Source organism: Tricharina praecox (assembly GCF_024521635.1).
Source record: "Tricharina praecox strain CBS 144465 chromosome Unknown BZA05scaffold_26, whole genome shotgun sequence".
NCBI lineage: Eukaryota > Fungi > Ascomycota > Pezizomycetes > Pezizales > Pyronemataceae > Tricharina > Tricharina praecox.
Window position 1 is genome coordinate 497,706 of NW_026250428.1, and position 13,509 is coordinate 511,214.

The window sequence follows — 13,509 nt, forward strand, 5'->3', positions numbered from 1 at the left end:
ACTTTTTGCTTAGCTCACAGCTTCAACTCCAGCCCTTCTTCCTCTTCCTCTTCTGCATCGCGAAGCCGATAGTCGAACTCGAGGAAAACGGGCAAAAGCTGCAAGACAGAGCTACCTAAGCGAGCTTCGGAGCTTCGATATATAGCTCACGAAGAAAGAAAGAAAGCATATCGGAGTCATAATCTGTATTTGAATTCAAAGACAAAAGTTCTCCTCTCCCTGACTTTTCCTCCCTTCTCCCCCTTGGCCTAGCCCTCCCTGGCCTTCCCTGGCTCTCCCTGGCTCTTTTCTCTGATTCTCGAGATATTCCACCAGCCTAGCAAATCGCCTTCTGGCTTTCTCGCTTCAGTTCCGTTCCTCTACCCTCTCCACTGCCTTGTCGTGTTCTGTTTTGTCCTCTTCTTTACCTTCTTCCAGAGTTTTTTCTTGTCTTTTGTGCTCACAACTCGAGCCGTATGCAGAGATTCAACCTTTAAACTCACCGCCTCTCTGCGCCACTACCCCACCACTACCTTAGCACCAACACGTCACCCCTCGCCCCCCATCCTCGATACGGCACAACAACCTCTCTCTATTGCTGTACCTCCAAGAAAAAGAAGTTGATTCGAGATGCCTGGTCACTCCGAGGAGAGTGGCATGGGCGACAGCGGCTACGAGATCCTCACGGACTCAACAATACTCACGGACGAAGAAGACGAAGCTTCCTCTGTAGCTTCCATCGATGACGACGACTTGCTTGGAAGTGGCGACTCCGGCTCGATGGTGGACAGTATAGCTTCGCTTTTTGACCGTCCAGAAGAGGAAGAAGAAGGCCACGACCCGGATCCGATTCCTACGTTCGGCGGACTCGACGACCAACACCTCAACGGCAGTGCCATCACGGCAAGGAACAGGAGCGGCAGCTGTACGCCGGATGAGGAGATCGTTTTCGACGAGCCCGTGGATTTCGAGGGTGACTACATTGCGGTCTCGCAGAGGCTCACGAGCTTCAGTGAGCTAGAGACGGTGGAGATATGGAAACGATTGGGGAAGGACAACACCCCGGCACCGCCGCTCTACTCCACCATCCGCCAATGCATGAGCAGGGAGCTCCTCGAGGCAGACGAGCCTTTCCGTGTTCTATATATCGGCTCGCTGGCGGCCAAGGAAGAAATTCAACACAAGCTGGCGGCTGCCCTGGCTGCTGCCATCTCGGAGTCCGCAAGCTCGTCGGGATCGTGGGACGGAGTCAAGTCCCCGCGGTTCAACATCGTGCCCATTACGTCTTTCGGCTCGAGGAGCAATACGCCGGAGGTGGAGCTTGTCAACAGCACCGGCTTGGATATGACCTTCGATGTGTGCTCTATCGCCAAGGCCACGAAGAATCAGGGCCAGCCTGACACTCTGTCGTTGTGGCTGAACGGAAACCAGAACATCACGTCGGTCTATGGTGGGAATGGCGCTCAGCTGGAGAGTGCAGGATGGAAGCTGCCTCACCTGGCTGTCATCTACTGCTCGGACGACGACAATACCCAGCGTCGGATGACGAGACTTCACGCGCGGATGTTCATGGCCAGACACGCAGTAGCCACGCTGTTGATCACCCAGAACCCGCCGTTCCACAATGCGACGGAGAATTTCTCGCTGGATCCTCGAAGCATCCATCTGTGCATTCAATCGGATGCGCCGGGAGAAGGCGGCGATGACGATGTCAAGCGATCGATCATCCACAAGACGCTGCCGATCGACCTCTCAACGTTCCTCAACCTTAACCTTCGCCAGCTGAACCGAAGCCTGGGATGCATCACCGGACTGTCTTTCACCAACCACAACCAGCAGGACGTAGGTTCTCAGATGCTGCGGAGACGGTCATCAAGGGGAGCTGAATCAGCGACCACGAGTGTGTTGTTGCGGGATGTGGAGAAGGCACCGCAGGACTCGGAGAGGTTCGGCGGCCGAGGTCACGGGAGCTTGCAGTGGATTCGAAAGATGGGCACTCATGAGCTGTGGAAGATGATGCTCGTGGGCTGGATGGTCTTCTGCGGTATTGCCGGAGGGATTTTTGGGGTCGCGTACATGAAGGTGGCCGACTACACTACGGACGAGGTTTCCGTGCTGCCGGCAACACCGACCATGATTTCCGTTACCACTTCGACCATCGCACTTCAGCACACTTCTACGACTTCAGCTGTCTCGTTGGCTCGTGCACCTGTTACCGTGTCTTCGGCAGCCACCGTGATAAGCGTGTCCGTTGCTCCGACCGTTGACTTCAGGAGCCAGTCCCTGATGGCTTTCAACTCCTCCGACCGGTTCCAAATCGACATGATGGGCCACAACCACATCGTCGTCCGACCGCCGCAGAAGTATCTCTTGCTGCGCCGACCACCGCCACTCTTCGTGCGAGTGACCCGCAATTCGGACAACATCGACGCCTCGCTCTCGCAGCTCACCGACGGCTCATACACGCTCAACATTGACGAAGACGATGCGTGGGGCGTGCTCAAGGTGTCGCTGTGGACCAAGTCCAAGCCGATCGTCAAGGAGGATCTCGAGGTTGACTTCGGCACGCCATGGATGAAGATGTCGCGGTGGGTGAAGGCCGTGGAGGAGCGACGGGCTGAGCTGCAGCTGCTCCTTGACCAGGCCGCCATCGAGGCAAAGGAGATCGCTACCGACTTCTCGCAGACGGCCGGCCACCAGGCCGCCGAAATGGGCTCTGTCGTGCTGGCTAAGGCCAGGGAGTACTCCGACGACGTCTCCACCGGACTGGTGAAGCTCTACCAGGGCGCGAGGGCTTTGGCCACCAGGCTCGAGGCCGCCTCGTCCGAACACAGCGAAGTGTACGTGCGGAAAGCACAGGGCCAAGCGAAGGCTATCTGGACACGCCGCAGGAATGCCAATGAATTGTAGGCGGGCTTGAAAGGTTTTTTTCCTCTCTCTTCTATCCATCCATCCATCCATCCACGTGTGTGTGGCATATACATCTCGTATTTTCTTTCTTTTATTGTTTGCTTGCTACTTACCCATTGGGGATCCCTACATACTCAATGTGTGTTCTCTCTCTCGGCTGACAAGTCCGTGTACGTGTTGTGCGCACGTTTGGTGATGCGGGTGGTGGTGGCTGCTGCTGCTGCTGTTCCTGCACAGTCTCATCATCACCATCATCATCATCCGCCCTGCCGGGAGTGAGCCTGGCCTGGTTCCTTTCTTTTTTTTTGCCCCCCTTTTCCGGTTTTCTTTTTTCCGGTTTTCTTTTGTTTTTTCTTTTGTTTTTTCTTTCTTTTCATCTTTTCTCCATCTTTTCTCCTTCTCTCACCTCACTCATCCCTAGGTTTGCCGGAACCATCTTTGAGCGGAGAAACTTGGGCTGGGTCTTGAATTTTATATCCGTACTACTTTGTTCATACGGTCATACCATCCATACCCGAGCCATCCCCTCATGCTTTCGCTTATCAGGTTCGATTCGATCGTCACGGGAAGAAGGGAAGGGAAGGGAATGGAAGGGAATGGAGGGTGAGGGAAGGGGAGGGGGATCTGTTTGGTTTACTTGTTAGGGCTGGATGGGATTGGGTTGGGTCTGGTTGGGTGGGAATTCGGTGGGTGGGTGGACGGATGGGTGGGCGTCTTTGTCTTTTTGTCTTTTTTGTCTTTTTTGTCTATGCAATGCTCTGCTCTGCTCTACTTTTTTTTCTGTTATAGCTGACTTCTCTTTGCAATCTGTTTTTCGTCTTCTTTCTCCTCCTCGTCATTCTCCTCTTCTGCCCTCTCGTCTTAACTCTTCAGGTCTTGAAAGTGAGATTCCTGCCCTGCTTTGCACGCATGGCATGCGGTGAGAGCGTGCGTATAGCGCTGTGGAGAGAGTTGTGCTCGAGTACCTACTTCCTATACTCACGGCGGAACTTGGAACATTGTGATTAGCATCTTTCTACCTACCGATTCTAGACTCTAGTGACTTGGAATAGAAGACCTGTCTCTGGTCATTAATATGTTTTGAATGTCTTTCTAGGATAGAATTGAATTGAAGTTGAATTGAAGTTGCATTGAAGGTGCCTTGCCATTTAGAGAAAGTGGGTGGAATTGACTGGGAACTGGCGGTGAGCGGGTAAAAGCCGCACGTGACGCGAGCTTAGGACACGCCCCATTCACCACCATCACGGTTGTCCATCCCCACCCAACCCAACACCACCAACGCAGCCGAACCCAGCACCTCCACCACCACCAGCACCACCACCACCACCCACGCGTATTGCAGCCCCCAATCGTAGTGCGAAGGATATCCACGTCGCGCTCCACCACCACCCACCACCTCGCACGACCCTTCCACACCCACCCACCCACACACACACAACACATACGACCACCGCGGAATCCCACCACGCCGCCCACGACACTACACGAGCAACACAAGCAACACGAAAGCTGGAAAGATGACGGAAGTATGCTATGCCATGCTGCGCGAGGGAGCAAGGGATGGATGCATGCCAGAGCGACAGGAGAACAAAGTCGGCTAATACTTCCCCACTCGGCGGTCGCGGCAGGTTATCAGAAAAGTCAAGCTCGTCACGCAGCAGGCGATTCTGTATGTTCCACCCCGTCTCGCGGCCTGTCCGAAAGCGTGTGGGGGAGGGCATGGCGCGAATGATTCCCGACGCGTTTCGCGGACGCTGGGCTGACACCGCAGCAGGACAGATGTGCCGGCGCAGGAAGGATTCCCGATGCGCGAGTGGTCGATCCGGATGTTCCTGCTGGGGGCGAATGGCGAGGACCTCCCCGCGACGATATTCGACAAGGTGACGTACAAACTGCACCCGACGTTTACGAATCCGACGCGGGTGCTCAAGAAGCCGCCGTTCCTGCTGAGCGAGAAGGGCTGGGGCGAGTTCGATATGGACCTCATCCTCCATGCCATCGATAAGGGCGGCGAACACGTCATCCGCCACGACCTCAACTTTCATAAACCAAAATATGAGAGTATCCATGACATCGTGCGTGGACACCCTGTTCCGTGGGGGGAGGAGTGAATGGGGGAGGGAGGTGCGGTGTGAGGTGTGCGTGCCTGCTAAATGGATGTTAGATATTCGTCAATCCCCGCCCGAACCTGCTCAAGCAGCTGGCCAATTCCGGTCCCGTTCCGGGCGTCGAAGCCCATCCGGAGGAGGAGCCGCAGCGTCCCAACGGCGTTCCCAAGAGAGACAAGCGCAAGAATGAAGGCGAGGAACGTGCAAAGAAGAAGAGCCGTGCCGAGAAAGTGGTATGGTCTTATTTTCGTGCGCGCTGGCTGGCTGGTTGTATTACGCGTGGTGGTTGGTTGTGGCTGATGAGAGTTTTGCGCGGTTACCTAGTTCGACATGGAGAAGCTCGCCGATGCCCTCCAGCAGCTTCAGGAAGACGATCTGCTGAAGGTTGTGCAGATGGTACATGAACACAAGACCACCGAGACTTACGTTAAGAACGATGTTGAGCGTACGGACCCGTTGTTCCTCCCGGTTATATGCTCCACGTCCATTGACATCAGATGTAGAGGGAGAATTCCATGTCGATCTGTACACCCTTCCAGAACACCTCATCAAGATGCTATGGAAGTTTGTTCAAGACGCAGGTATCCAAGCATAGTAGCCCCAATGGGGCTATCTATCTTCCCAATGTGTCCACCGTTTTTCTCGGGTTCCAGTGTCATCGTCACGCGCCCGAAGCAGTCAGTCAGAAATATGTGCCACGATCATTTCATACCTTTGTTAACCCATATATGCTACCTATGATCGGAGAAGGGAGGGAGTGGTGAGGGGGAGAAGAACGGAGAAGGAAACGAAGGAAAAGAACAAACCGACCGTCGGTTTGATAGTGATACCTTGATCCCCAGTTTTTTTTGACCGTTACCGTTACCGTTGCCGCTATCTTTGTCTGTCTGTTTGCTTTTTCTTTTCTGAATCTACTTTTTTGGGTGCCCAAGTACTACTTTCTTGCAAGCATCGTCACTTGACTTTGTGCTTCTTCTCTACCTTTCTCGCTGCTGCTGCTGCTGCTGCTTCAGTTGCGCTTTTGCCATTTGTTCTCCCCGTCCCTTCTCGTCTCGTCCCGCCCGCCGCCCCGCCTCGCCTGCCCGTCTCGTCCGTCTCCCTCAACTTTTGCTAGGTATGTACTTACTTTGGTTTACGTGTATGTGCTTGTGTTTGTGTTGTGTTGTGTACTTCTGCCGGATTGTCCGAAATGTATGGTCTTCAAACTTCTTTTCAATGTTCTTTTTTTCTCCGCTGGCGTCCGTCCGTCCCTCCGTCCGTGATGTGGCTTTAGTGTCTGTCTGTCTTCTGTCGTCTACACACATACACACATGTCCGTGTCCTCGCAACTTTGGCTTTCCGTGATTCTGGACAGCAGATTGCGGGCATTGATAGGATCAACCAGCAGACACAGGTACTGGTAGCATAAATTATCTTTTTTGGTATCTACATACGGTACATACAGCCAACTCCTTGGGTAGGTAGTGGGGCATGCCCGCCCTCCCGCCAAAACTGAGAAATTCTATCTCTCTGGATAGGCTCGACAAGACAGAAACGAGAGTATGCATGCCAGCCCAGCCCAGCCCAGCCAAAAACCGAAATTCCACGTGCATACCTGATAGGCACAACATTAACCATCAACACAACACCACCGACCAAACCCAAAAACCCAGCCACTATGACCACACAGTCCCGCCGACGCCATCGACCACGCCTCGCCTAACTTTCGCCGCTGCCGCAGCCGTCGTCGTCGCAGCCGCTGCCACCGTCGTCGTCGCCGTCGCCGGCGCGGGCGTGCTCCCACCTCCACCACTGTTCCCCCTGGTCACAAACACGATAGCGAGGATGATACCGATGAGCGCGACGATGCCAATAGCGATGAAGAGGCAGATCCACTTCTTCCGTCTGGCGCCCTTCGCGCTGACCACCGCGGTGCCGAGGTGTTTCTGCGCCTGCTCCACGTCGGTGGTGACATTCTCGGACTGGTGTTCTATATTGGCGACGACGGGGTCGGCGAGCAGCACCTGCTCGTTCATCTGCTCGAACAGCACCATGAGCTCCTCGAGCGTGCGCTCGATCCGTGCGATATCCTGCTGCCGCTCGCGCACGGCTTTTGCCACGGAATTGGCCGACGCGCTCCGGTTGCTGCTCAAAAGCGCCTGCGAGAACACCTGCGTCTGCCCTGACTCCACCGCCTGCCCGATCTCCTCCTCGCTCGCGTCAGGGTGCACGATGCGGTACTGCCGCGCTAGCAGCTCGTTGTACCGCGTGCGGTACATCCGCTCGGTCTATATATACAGTCGGTCGGTCAGCATTCATTCAGGCAGCAGCATCAGGCAGCAGCCGGTGGTAGCGAGTGTGTGGGTGTGTGTGGCATGAACGCACCTTCTCGAACTCGCGCAATCCGGCCTGCAGGTTAGCGCGCGCCTTGTCGACCTGGCCGTGCTTCGTGCGGCCCTGGTCGTAGTCGCCGTCGCGCTCTGTGAGGAGCATGTCGCGCTCCAGGCTCTTGAGGAAGTCCTTGAGGGCGCGGGCCTGCGCCGAGCACTCGGCGACGGCGGCCTCGAGCCGCGACGAGGCGTTGCCGCTGTAGCCGGTCGAGTCGGAGTCCGCGGTCGATTGTAGCGCGGCATTGTGGAGTTGCCCGACTTGCTCGACGGATGAGGCGAACGTTGATAGCTGCGTGTTGAAGGCGGAGATCTCCGAGAGAAAGTTTGGCAGCTCCAGTGGTCCGACGTGTGCGCGCTGGCTGGGCAGCAGTGGGATCGAGGAGCCGTAGGGCTAGGTGTGGCTGGGTCAGTGGCTTGTGCGGGTATTGGGGAATGGCTGGGGAATAGGTACATTTGACATCTTGGAGTTGGTGGTGGGTTGGTTGGTCGGTTGGTCGGTGAGGAGGCGAGCGAGCGGGGAAGAAGGGGGGATTTAAGGGAACGGTGAGGCGGAGATGCAAGTGAGCTGGTTGGAAAAGCTTCCTGCAGCTGGCTGGCTGTACAAGGTGCGGCTGAGCTCGTGGTGGATTGTGTATGGACAGTCCCGTAAGCAGTGGCCGGGGATGCTATACGGCACTTTATCTACAGTCTCTATTCTACTTTACTCTACAGATGGAACAGAGGGCGGTGGTGTGTGGGCAGTACAGCTCGAGAGCTGCCGCCCCTCCCCTCCCCTCTCCTTCCCTTTTCTGGGGCCGAAAGCGGGGGTCAGACTTATCAATTCTGCACAACGAAGCTCGTCCGGTCAGCTCTATGTAGGCAGTATGTATCTACATATGATACTATATAGTACTTTTGCTCGCTTGACTGTTGCGTTCACTATTCATTCTGCCCATGGACAGGATTGATCATTGGAGGCCTTGTTTCCCACCGCCCACCACCACCGCCGCCTTTCGTGTGGAGGGGTGCACCCCAATCTGTCCGCATGGGACTAGGAACTTTGCGGCCGCCCTGGGTGGGTGAAGAATTAGTGGAGACTAACTAATGCGCGACTAGGTAGATCAGCTCCGGTGGGCTCGATGCAGAATCGATCCCGTATTTTGGCCTCGACAGTGATACCGATATCTGCTCTGGCGATTGAGAGCAGCTCCAGTGAAGGAAATCCACAGAAGATTTTCCATTGGTAGACAGTTATTGACTGCTACTCCATAGAGTACTCGAGAGTCAAAAGCCATGCGGTCGAAAGGAGAGTACAGTACATATTTCAGCTCTACTTTTGTTGCAACTCGCCGGTGGGTGTTAAACTTCGCCACGCTAAATTCTTATCTTGTGCAGCATCCTCTTCTGCCGCTCCGAAGGCACCAACCCTTCCTCCGCTCCGCCACGCTCGTCTCGTCTCGACTCTCGCATCCTCTCCCTCAACCTTGTGATCACAGGGCGTCTTTCCGTTCAAACTTCAGTGCTGCTCGACCTACATACCCGTTCCCAAGGACGGTCCACCTGGGGTGAAGCAGTGAAAGCTCGTTAAGCCCGACATTGGAAACCTCGCGGAGCTGGGTTGTGCACTGCGTCGCGCCCAGGATTTGCCCGTCAAATGCTTACACCGCAGTTACAAGCTCGCCGTAATTTTGCATGGATCGCAGGTGACAATGGCTATTTATACACTCTAGTACGGACGCCGCGCTTCGAAGCTTTCGCTTACAAGTTACTCTAGAGTCTGTGGTCGAGTGCTCTGAAGCTTGAAAGATAATTGTTTTGCATCACTCGTTCGGTATGGCTTAAAATTCACATCCCAATAGTACCCAAATCTTCAAGGCAAGTACACGATCGTGATTGAACTCAACAAAGTCTATTGCATCGCTCCTCACGGATTGAAGTCTCGCCGTGCGTCGTCTACGGATTGCACGTCGCGGTGGAAATCCTGCAGTTTCAATCGTGAAGCTAATTAGAGTGCCTACTGGCCAATGGCCGGCTCGTTTGCCAAGCCTGGAACGCCCGCCTAGCACTCATGAGTCATGACAAATCCAAACCTAAGCGCCACACTGTGGCTCGGCCCTGCCAGCGATCGGTGTCAGTCCGGATCCGGCCAAGCGGGGGATCACGGGATCTTCCGACGCCGAGCCTCCATCTCAGCGCGAATTCCGCACCCCACCGACGCCTTGCCACTCGCACCCCACCACCCCACCAGCACCGCAGCAGCACCACCAGCACCAGCACTCCAACCCTCACCCTCACCGCTGACGCAGCCGCAGCAGCAGCACCGACGATACCAGACAGCAGACAATCCCACAACCACACTCCACACCACGATGCCCCCAGTATCCTCCGTCCCCTCCGCCGGCCGCCACGGCCACGCGCCCAGCACTTTCGACAAGAGTAACCCGCACCCCCGCCCCACCACCCCCGACAATGGTGCACCCCCACTAACGCGCACAGTGAAAATGGGCGCCATGATGGGCGGCACGGTCGGGCTATGCATGGGCTTCATCTTCGGAGGGTACACGATAATGAAGCAGGGCCCCGGTCCCAACGGCGTGATCCGCAGTCTGGGACAGTACATGATGGGCTCTGCGGCTACTTTCGGGTGTGTTCCAGTGGGCTGAGTGGATGTTGGGTATGGAAGGTGGAAAAAGGGCACGGCTGACTGACGGATGTGCGTCCGGCAGGTTCTTCATGTCCATCGGCTCTGCCATCAGGACCGAGGCGCCCTCAACGAGTATGCAGGCTTGGGCGAGCGCCAGGGCGGCGCCGATTCTGATGGCCGCGGCCGCCGCGGAGAAGAGGGAGAGGAATTGAGCGTACGGAAGAGAGAGTGGTGTAGTATAGGTGTTGCGGCGGCGGAATGGCGACGTTGTAAGAACAGGATTTCGGGAGAAATTTGATGGCTCTGCGCATGCATTTGGCGCTGTGTCTGCGACGGAACAGTGGTAGTATTTTCCATGTTGATAGCTGCGTAAATTACGACCACTCTACCCTACATACTCAAGCAAACTCTTCGCCAGCTTGTAGGTATAAGGATTCCTCCATCCTCTATGCATGAAGTGCCCAAACAATCCCGGATAAAACGGAAGCACAAGACAACACAAGAAAACCATGGCAACGATTAGACACAAGCCCGCCCCACCGCCTCCAAAAAGAAGTCCGTAACCACCACCGATCAATCCACCCGCTTCTCGCTCAGCACGCCTTGCTCCTCGGCAATTGCGGTATCCCGCTGGCTCGCCCGCTTCTTGAGCACATTCTCGATGAATGCCTCACCAGCCTTGTAGCTACTCCGCACGAGCGGCCCACTGGCCACGTACATGAAGCCCATCTCGAGAGCTTTGAGCCGCCATCGCTCAAACGCCTCGGGTGTGATGTACTCCTCAACTTTCATGTGGCGTTTTGTAGGCCGCATGTACTGGCCAAAGGTGACGACGTCGACGTCGACAGCTCTCAGTTCTGTCAGCGGTCAGCAGTCAGCTCGTGCACCTCGTAGAGGTAGTCTGGAACGATGGGCACCCACCTTTCAGCGCCGCCATCAACTGCTCATCCGTCTCCCCGAGCCCCAGCATGATACTCGTCTTCGTGATCAGCCCCTCCTTGCTCTCCTTTGCCTTCTTCAGCACCGCGAGACTCTGCCTGAACGTCGCGCGGCGATCCCGCACAAACGGCGTGAGCTCCTCGACCGTCTCGACATTGTGCGCGTACACGTCGAGCCCGCTCAGCGCCACCTCCCTTACACACTCCAGATCGCCCATGAAGTCACCGGTCAGCGCCTCGACCTTGATACTCGGCGCCTTCTGCTTGATCTTCCTAATCGTCTCGGCAAAATGCCTCGCGCCACCATCCGCCAGATCATCGCGATCCACACTGGTCAGCACCACATACCCGAGCCCCCAGCGACTCAGCGCCTCGGCGGTATTCTCCGGCTCGTGGACATCCAGCGGCGGCGGGCGACGACTCGTCTTGACGCTGCAGAAGCGGCAGCCGCGGGTGCACGTATCGCCCATGAGCATGATGGTAGCGGTCGCGGCCGCCTTATCGCCGCCGCCCCAGCACTCGCCAATGTTCGGGCAACGCGCCTCCTCGCACACTGTGTGCAGCCCCAGCCCCCGCAGGTCGTCCTTGATCTTTTTGAAGTTCCCGCCTACGGGGATGGAGGTCTTGAGCCATGATGGCAGCCGGACGAGCTCCTTGCCCTTGCTGTTGATCACGGTGCGGATCCGTGGGTCCTGCGCGACGGGCTCGCCGGATACGAAGTCGTCGAAGGATGGGCCTGTATTCAGCCGGTCGGTGAAGGTCGTGGCGCGGCGTTTAGTGATGCCCTCGGGCGCCGCGGCGGGGGTTGTGCCCGTGGCGGTGGGGTTCGGCGTGGTGCTCGCGGTGGCTAGACAGCGTGCTGCTGGACGCAAGGTACGACTCGCAGTCGCGACACGGAGAGAGGCGGCGAGCGACGACATTGTTGGTTCTTTAGACAGGTAGGTGGGACCATTGCAAGTGCTAAGTGGCAAGCAACTTTTTGTTGGGTGGGTGAGATGGCGGATCGTAGATCTGATCGATAAGATGCAGGGGCGACGATTACGGGATACGCGGGATTACGGTACAATCGCTGGCTGGCCCAAGTCGCTGTCACGTGCGCGCGGGTCTTCGCTGGCGAGAGAGCACCAACTGTCAGCAAAGTGCGGTGGGACTCGGGAGATGGCGGGGTAGGGGTACGGGGTACGGACGTCGAACGGCGGAACCCGGAACGCCACTATGGAGTGGGGCTGGAGTGAGACACGCCGCGCAGGGCTTAGAACATGTGAAGTAACTATTATAGAGCAAATACAAACCCCGCAGCCTGCATCAAAGACTTGACTCAGCTTCCAAATACACGGGGGGAGAGGAGGGGAGCGGGAGGGGAGGAGACAAGACCCGCTGCGCAGCGACGGGTCATGTAACGGATCACTCGTTTTTTCTGCCGTGGGGGGCACTGGTGGTGGCGACGCCGTATACTCTACGGTACAGGCCCTTGTGGTCGCCGCCGCCGCCGCTATCCTTACATAACTATCGCCGCATCGCCATGTATTCTACTTTGCGCCGTCTGTTTGCAATCCAGTGCGGCGGTGCGGCGATGCGGGAATCATGTCTTTGCCGGTGCCGTGGTCATGCCGCAAACCCCTCCGCCTACATAGAGTCCGCATCATTTCGGATATCTCTATATGCTTACCACAGTCTGCCCACAAGGCGGATTCACAAACAAACAAACAATGCTGGACTCATCGAAAGAATTGATTCACGTCATACTTCATGATTTATATGTAATAGAAATTTGTAGTAATAATGAAATAGCAGAGAGTTACCAAAGATATGATCCACAAATGGATGACATCTCGAGAAACATGGCCACCGAAGGCGATACGACAACGGAGTGTCACACGATTATATCGTGCAAATAATCAGACCCCCACTCCTGCCTTCCACTTCCATTCCTCCGTTCGGTCCCCATCCTCCGCACCCCCATATCTCCGTCTGTGAACGGTTGCTTGCAAAGCCACATCGCGAGATCCTGCTGATCGAAAAAATCTTGAATGTCTCGCTCGTCGGATCCAGTTGGCGCGCGCTATATCGTCGTAGAAAACGTCTATCTGCGAGTCGAGGAGGTCCAGCGAGTGCAGTATGAAGAGGCAGCGCTCCTCCTGCGGTAGGCGCCGCAAATAGTCGGTCAATATGTAGTAGAAGGCGGTGGTTGGGTTGCCGGCCCCCACTGGCGGGGGGCGAGGTGGCTTCCGCAAGGCATCGTGGATCCGTGTGTCGACGGATTGGTGCTCCAGTGGTGAGGATCTTCGGTGCTGTGGAGGTCGTTGGTCAGGCATCTCGAGGTGCCTCATCGTACCAGCCAGCCCCCCGACATTGTGAAAGACGAAGATCTTGCTGTCGCTGGGAGCTGGCTGCCTCCCAAATTTGTCGAAGGTGAAGTGACGTACTTGTTCGAGCCGGATGTAGGGATAGTATGCCGCCGAGGGTTGAAATGGAAGTCTGGATGGAAATGTAGATGGAAATGTGGATAGAAATGTGGATAGAAATGTGGATATGGATGTGAAAGTGAAGTGTTGTGGGAAGAAGAGGAGGAAAAGAGGTAG

General features: G+C 56.1%; 5 protein-coding genes across 5 annotated transcripts; 3 read left to right on the forward strand and 2 right to left on the reverse strand.

Annotated features, from left to right (window-relative positions):
- Positions 1 to 456: 456 nt before the first annotated feature.
- On the forward strand, positions 457 to 3,214 carry BZA05DRAFT_147271 (uncharacterized protein). The gene has a single exon (XM_051478965.1). It carries the CDS (start codon positions 610 to 612, stop codon positions 2,887 to 2,889), a length of 2,280 nt encoding a protein of 759 aa, XP_051336513.1. The 5' UTR covers positions 457 to 609; the 3' UTR covers positions 2,890 to 3,214.
- A 1,192-nt stretch (positions 3,215 to 4,406) lies between these two features.
- Positions 4,407 to 5,592, forward strand: BZA05DRAFT_427011 (yeats family-domain-containing protein; the record flags this gene model as incomplete). The annotated part of the gene is made up of 6 exons (XM_051486037.1): positions 4,407 to 4,415; positions 4,518 to 4,558; positions 4,664 to 4,964; positions 5,054 to 5,230; positions 5,322 to 5,442; positions 5,501 to 5,592. 6 exons carry the CDS (start codon positions 4,407 to 4,409, stop codon positions 5,590 to 5,592), a joined length of 741 nt encoding a protein of 246 aa, XP_051336514.1.
- Positions 5,593 to 6,496: 904 nt separating this feature from the next.
- Positions 6,497 to 7,943, reverse strand: BZA05DRAFT_147304 (t-SNARE). Its single transcript, XM_051478966.1, has 4 exons — positions 7,818 to 7,943; positions 7,362 to 7,757; positions 6,829 to 7,264; positions 6,497 to 6,690 (listed from the first exon to the last, which is right to left on the reverse strand). The coding sequence occupies exons 1-4, from the start codon at positions 7,824 to 7,826 to the stop codon at positions 6,653 to 6,655; spliced, it is 879 nt and encodes a 292-aa protein (XP_051336515.1). The 5' UTR covers positions 7,827 to 7,943; the 3' UTR covers positions 6,497 to 6,652.
- A 1,771-nt stretch (positions 7,944 to 9,714) lies between these two features.
- Positions 9,715 to 10,201, forward strand: BZA05DRAFT_447891 (mitochondrial genome maintenance protein Mgr2; the record flags this gene model as incomplete). Its single annotated transcript, XM_051487202.1, has 3 exons — positions 9,715 to 9,781; positions 9,842 to 9,989; positions 10,072 to 10,201. 3 exons carry the CDS (start codon positions 9,715 to 9,717, stop codon positions 10,199 to 10,201), a joined length of 345 nt encoding a protein of 114 aa, XP_051336516.1.
- A 302-nt stretch (positions 10,202 to 10,503) lies between these two features.
- Positions 10,504 to 11,952, reverse strand: BZA05DRAFT_147346 (uncharacterized protein). The gene is made up of 2 exons (XM_051478967.1): positions 10,911 to 11,952; positions 10,504 to 10,846 (listed from the first exon to the last, which is right to left on the reverse strand). Exons 1-2 carry the CDS (start codon positions 11,845 to 11,847, stop codon positions 10,563 to 10,565), a joined length of 1,221 nt encoding a protein of 406 aa, XP_051336517.1. The 5' UTR covers positions 11,848 to 11,952; the 3' UTR covers positions 10,504 to 10,562.
- Positions 11,953 to 13,509: the final 1,557 nt, after the last annotated feature.

What these genes read in the sequence shown, in the direction of transcription:
- BZA05DRAFT_147304 (XM_051478966.1), bottom strand. An exon ending in GATTGCGCGAGTTCGAGAAG is followed by an intron (nt 7,265 to 7,361) that starts GTGCGTTCATGC and finishes CTGTATATATAG; the next exon opens with ACCGAGCGGATGTACCGCAC. An exon ending in TGGCATCGTCGCGCTCATCG is followed by an intron (nt 6,691 to 6,828) that starts GTATCATCCTCG and finishes AAGTTAGGCGAG; the next exon opens with GCGTGGTCGATGGCGTCGGC.
- BZA05DRAFT_147271 (XM_051478965.1), top strand. Translation starts at nt 610, where the DNA reads ATGCCTGGTCACTCCGAGGAGAGTGGCATGGGCGACAGCGGCTACGAG.
- BZA05DRAFT_147346 (XM_051478967.1), bottom strand. Translation starts at nt 11,847, where the DNA reads ATGTCGTCGCTCGCCGCCTCTCTCCGTGTCGCGACTGCGAGTCGTACC. An exon ending in GTTGATGGCGGCGCTGAAAG is followed by an intron (nt 10,847 to 10,910) that starts GTGGGTGCCCAT and finishes GACCGCTGACAG; the next exon opens with AACTGAGAGCTGTCGACGTC.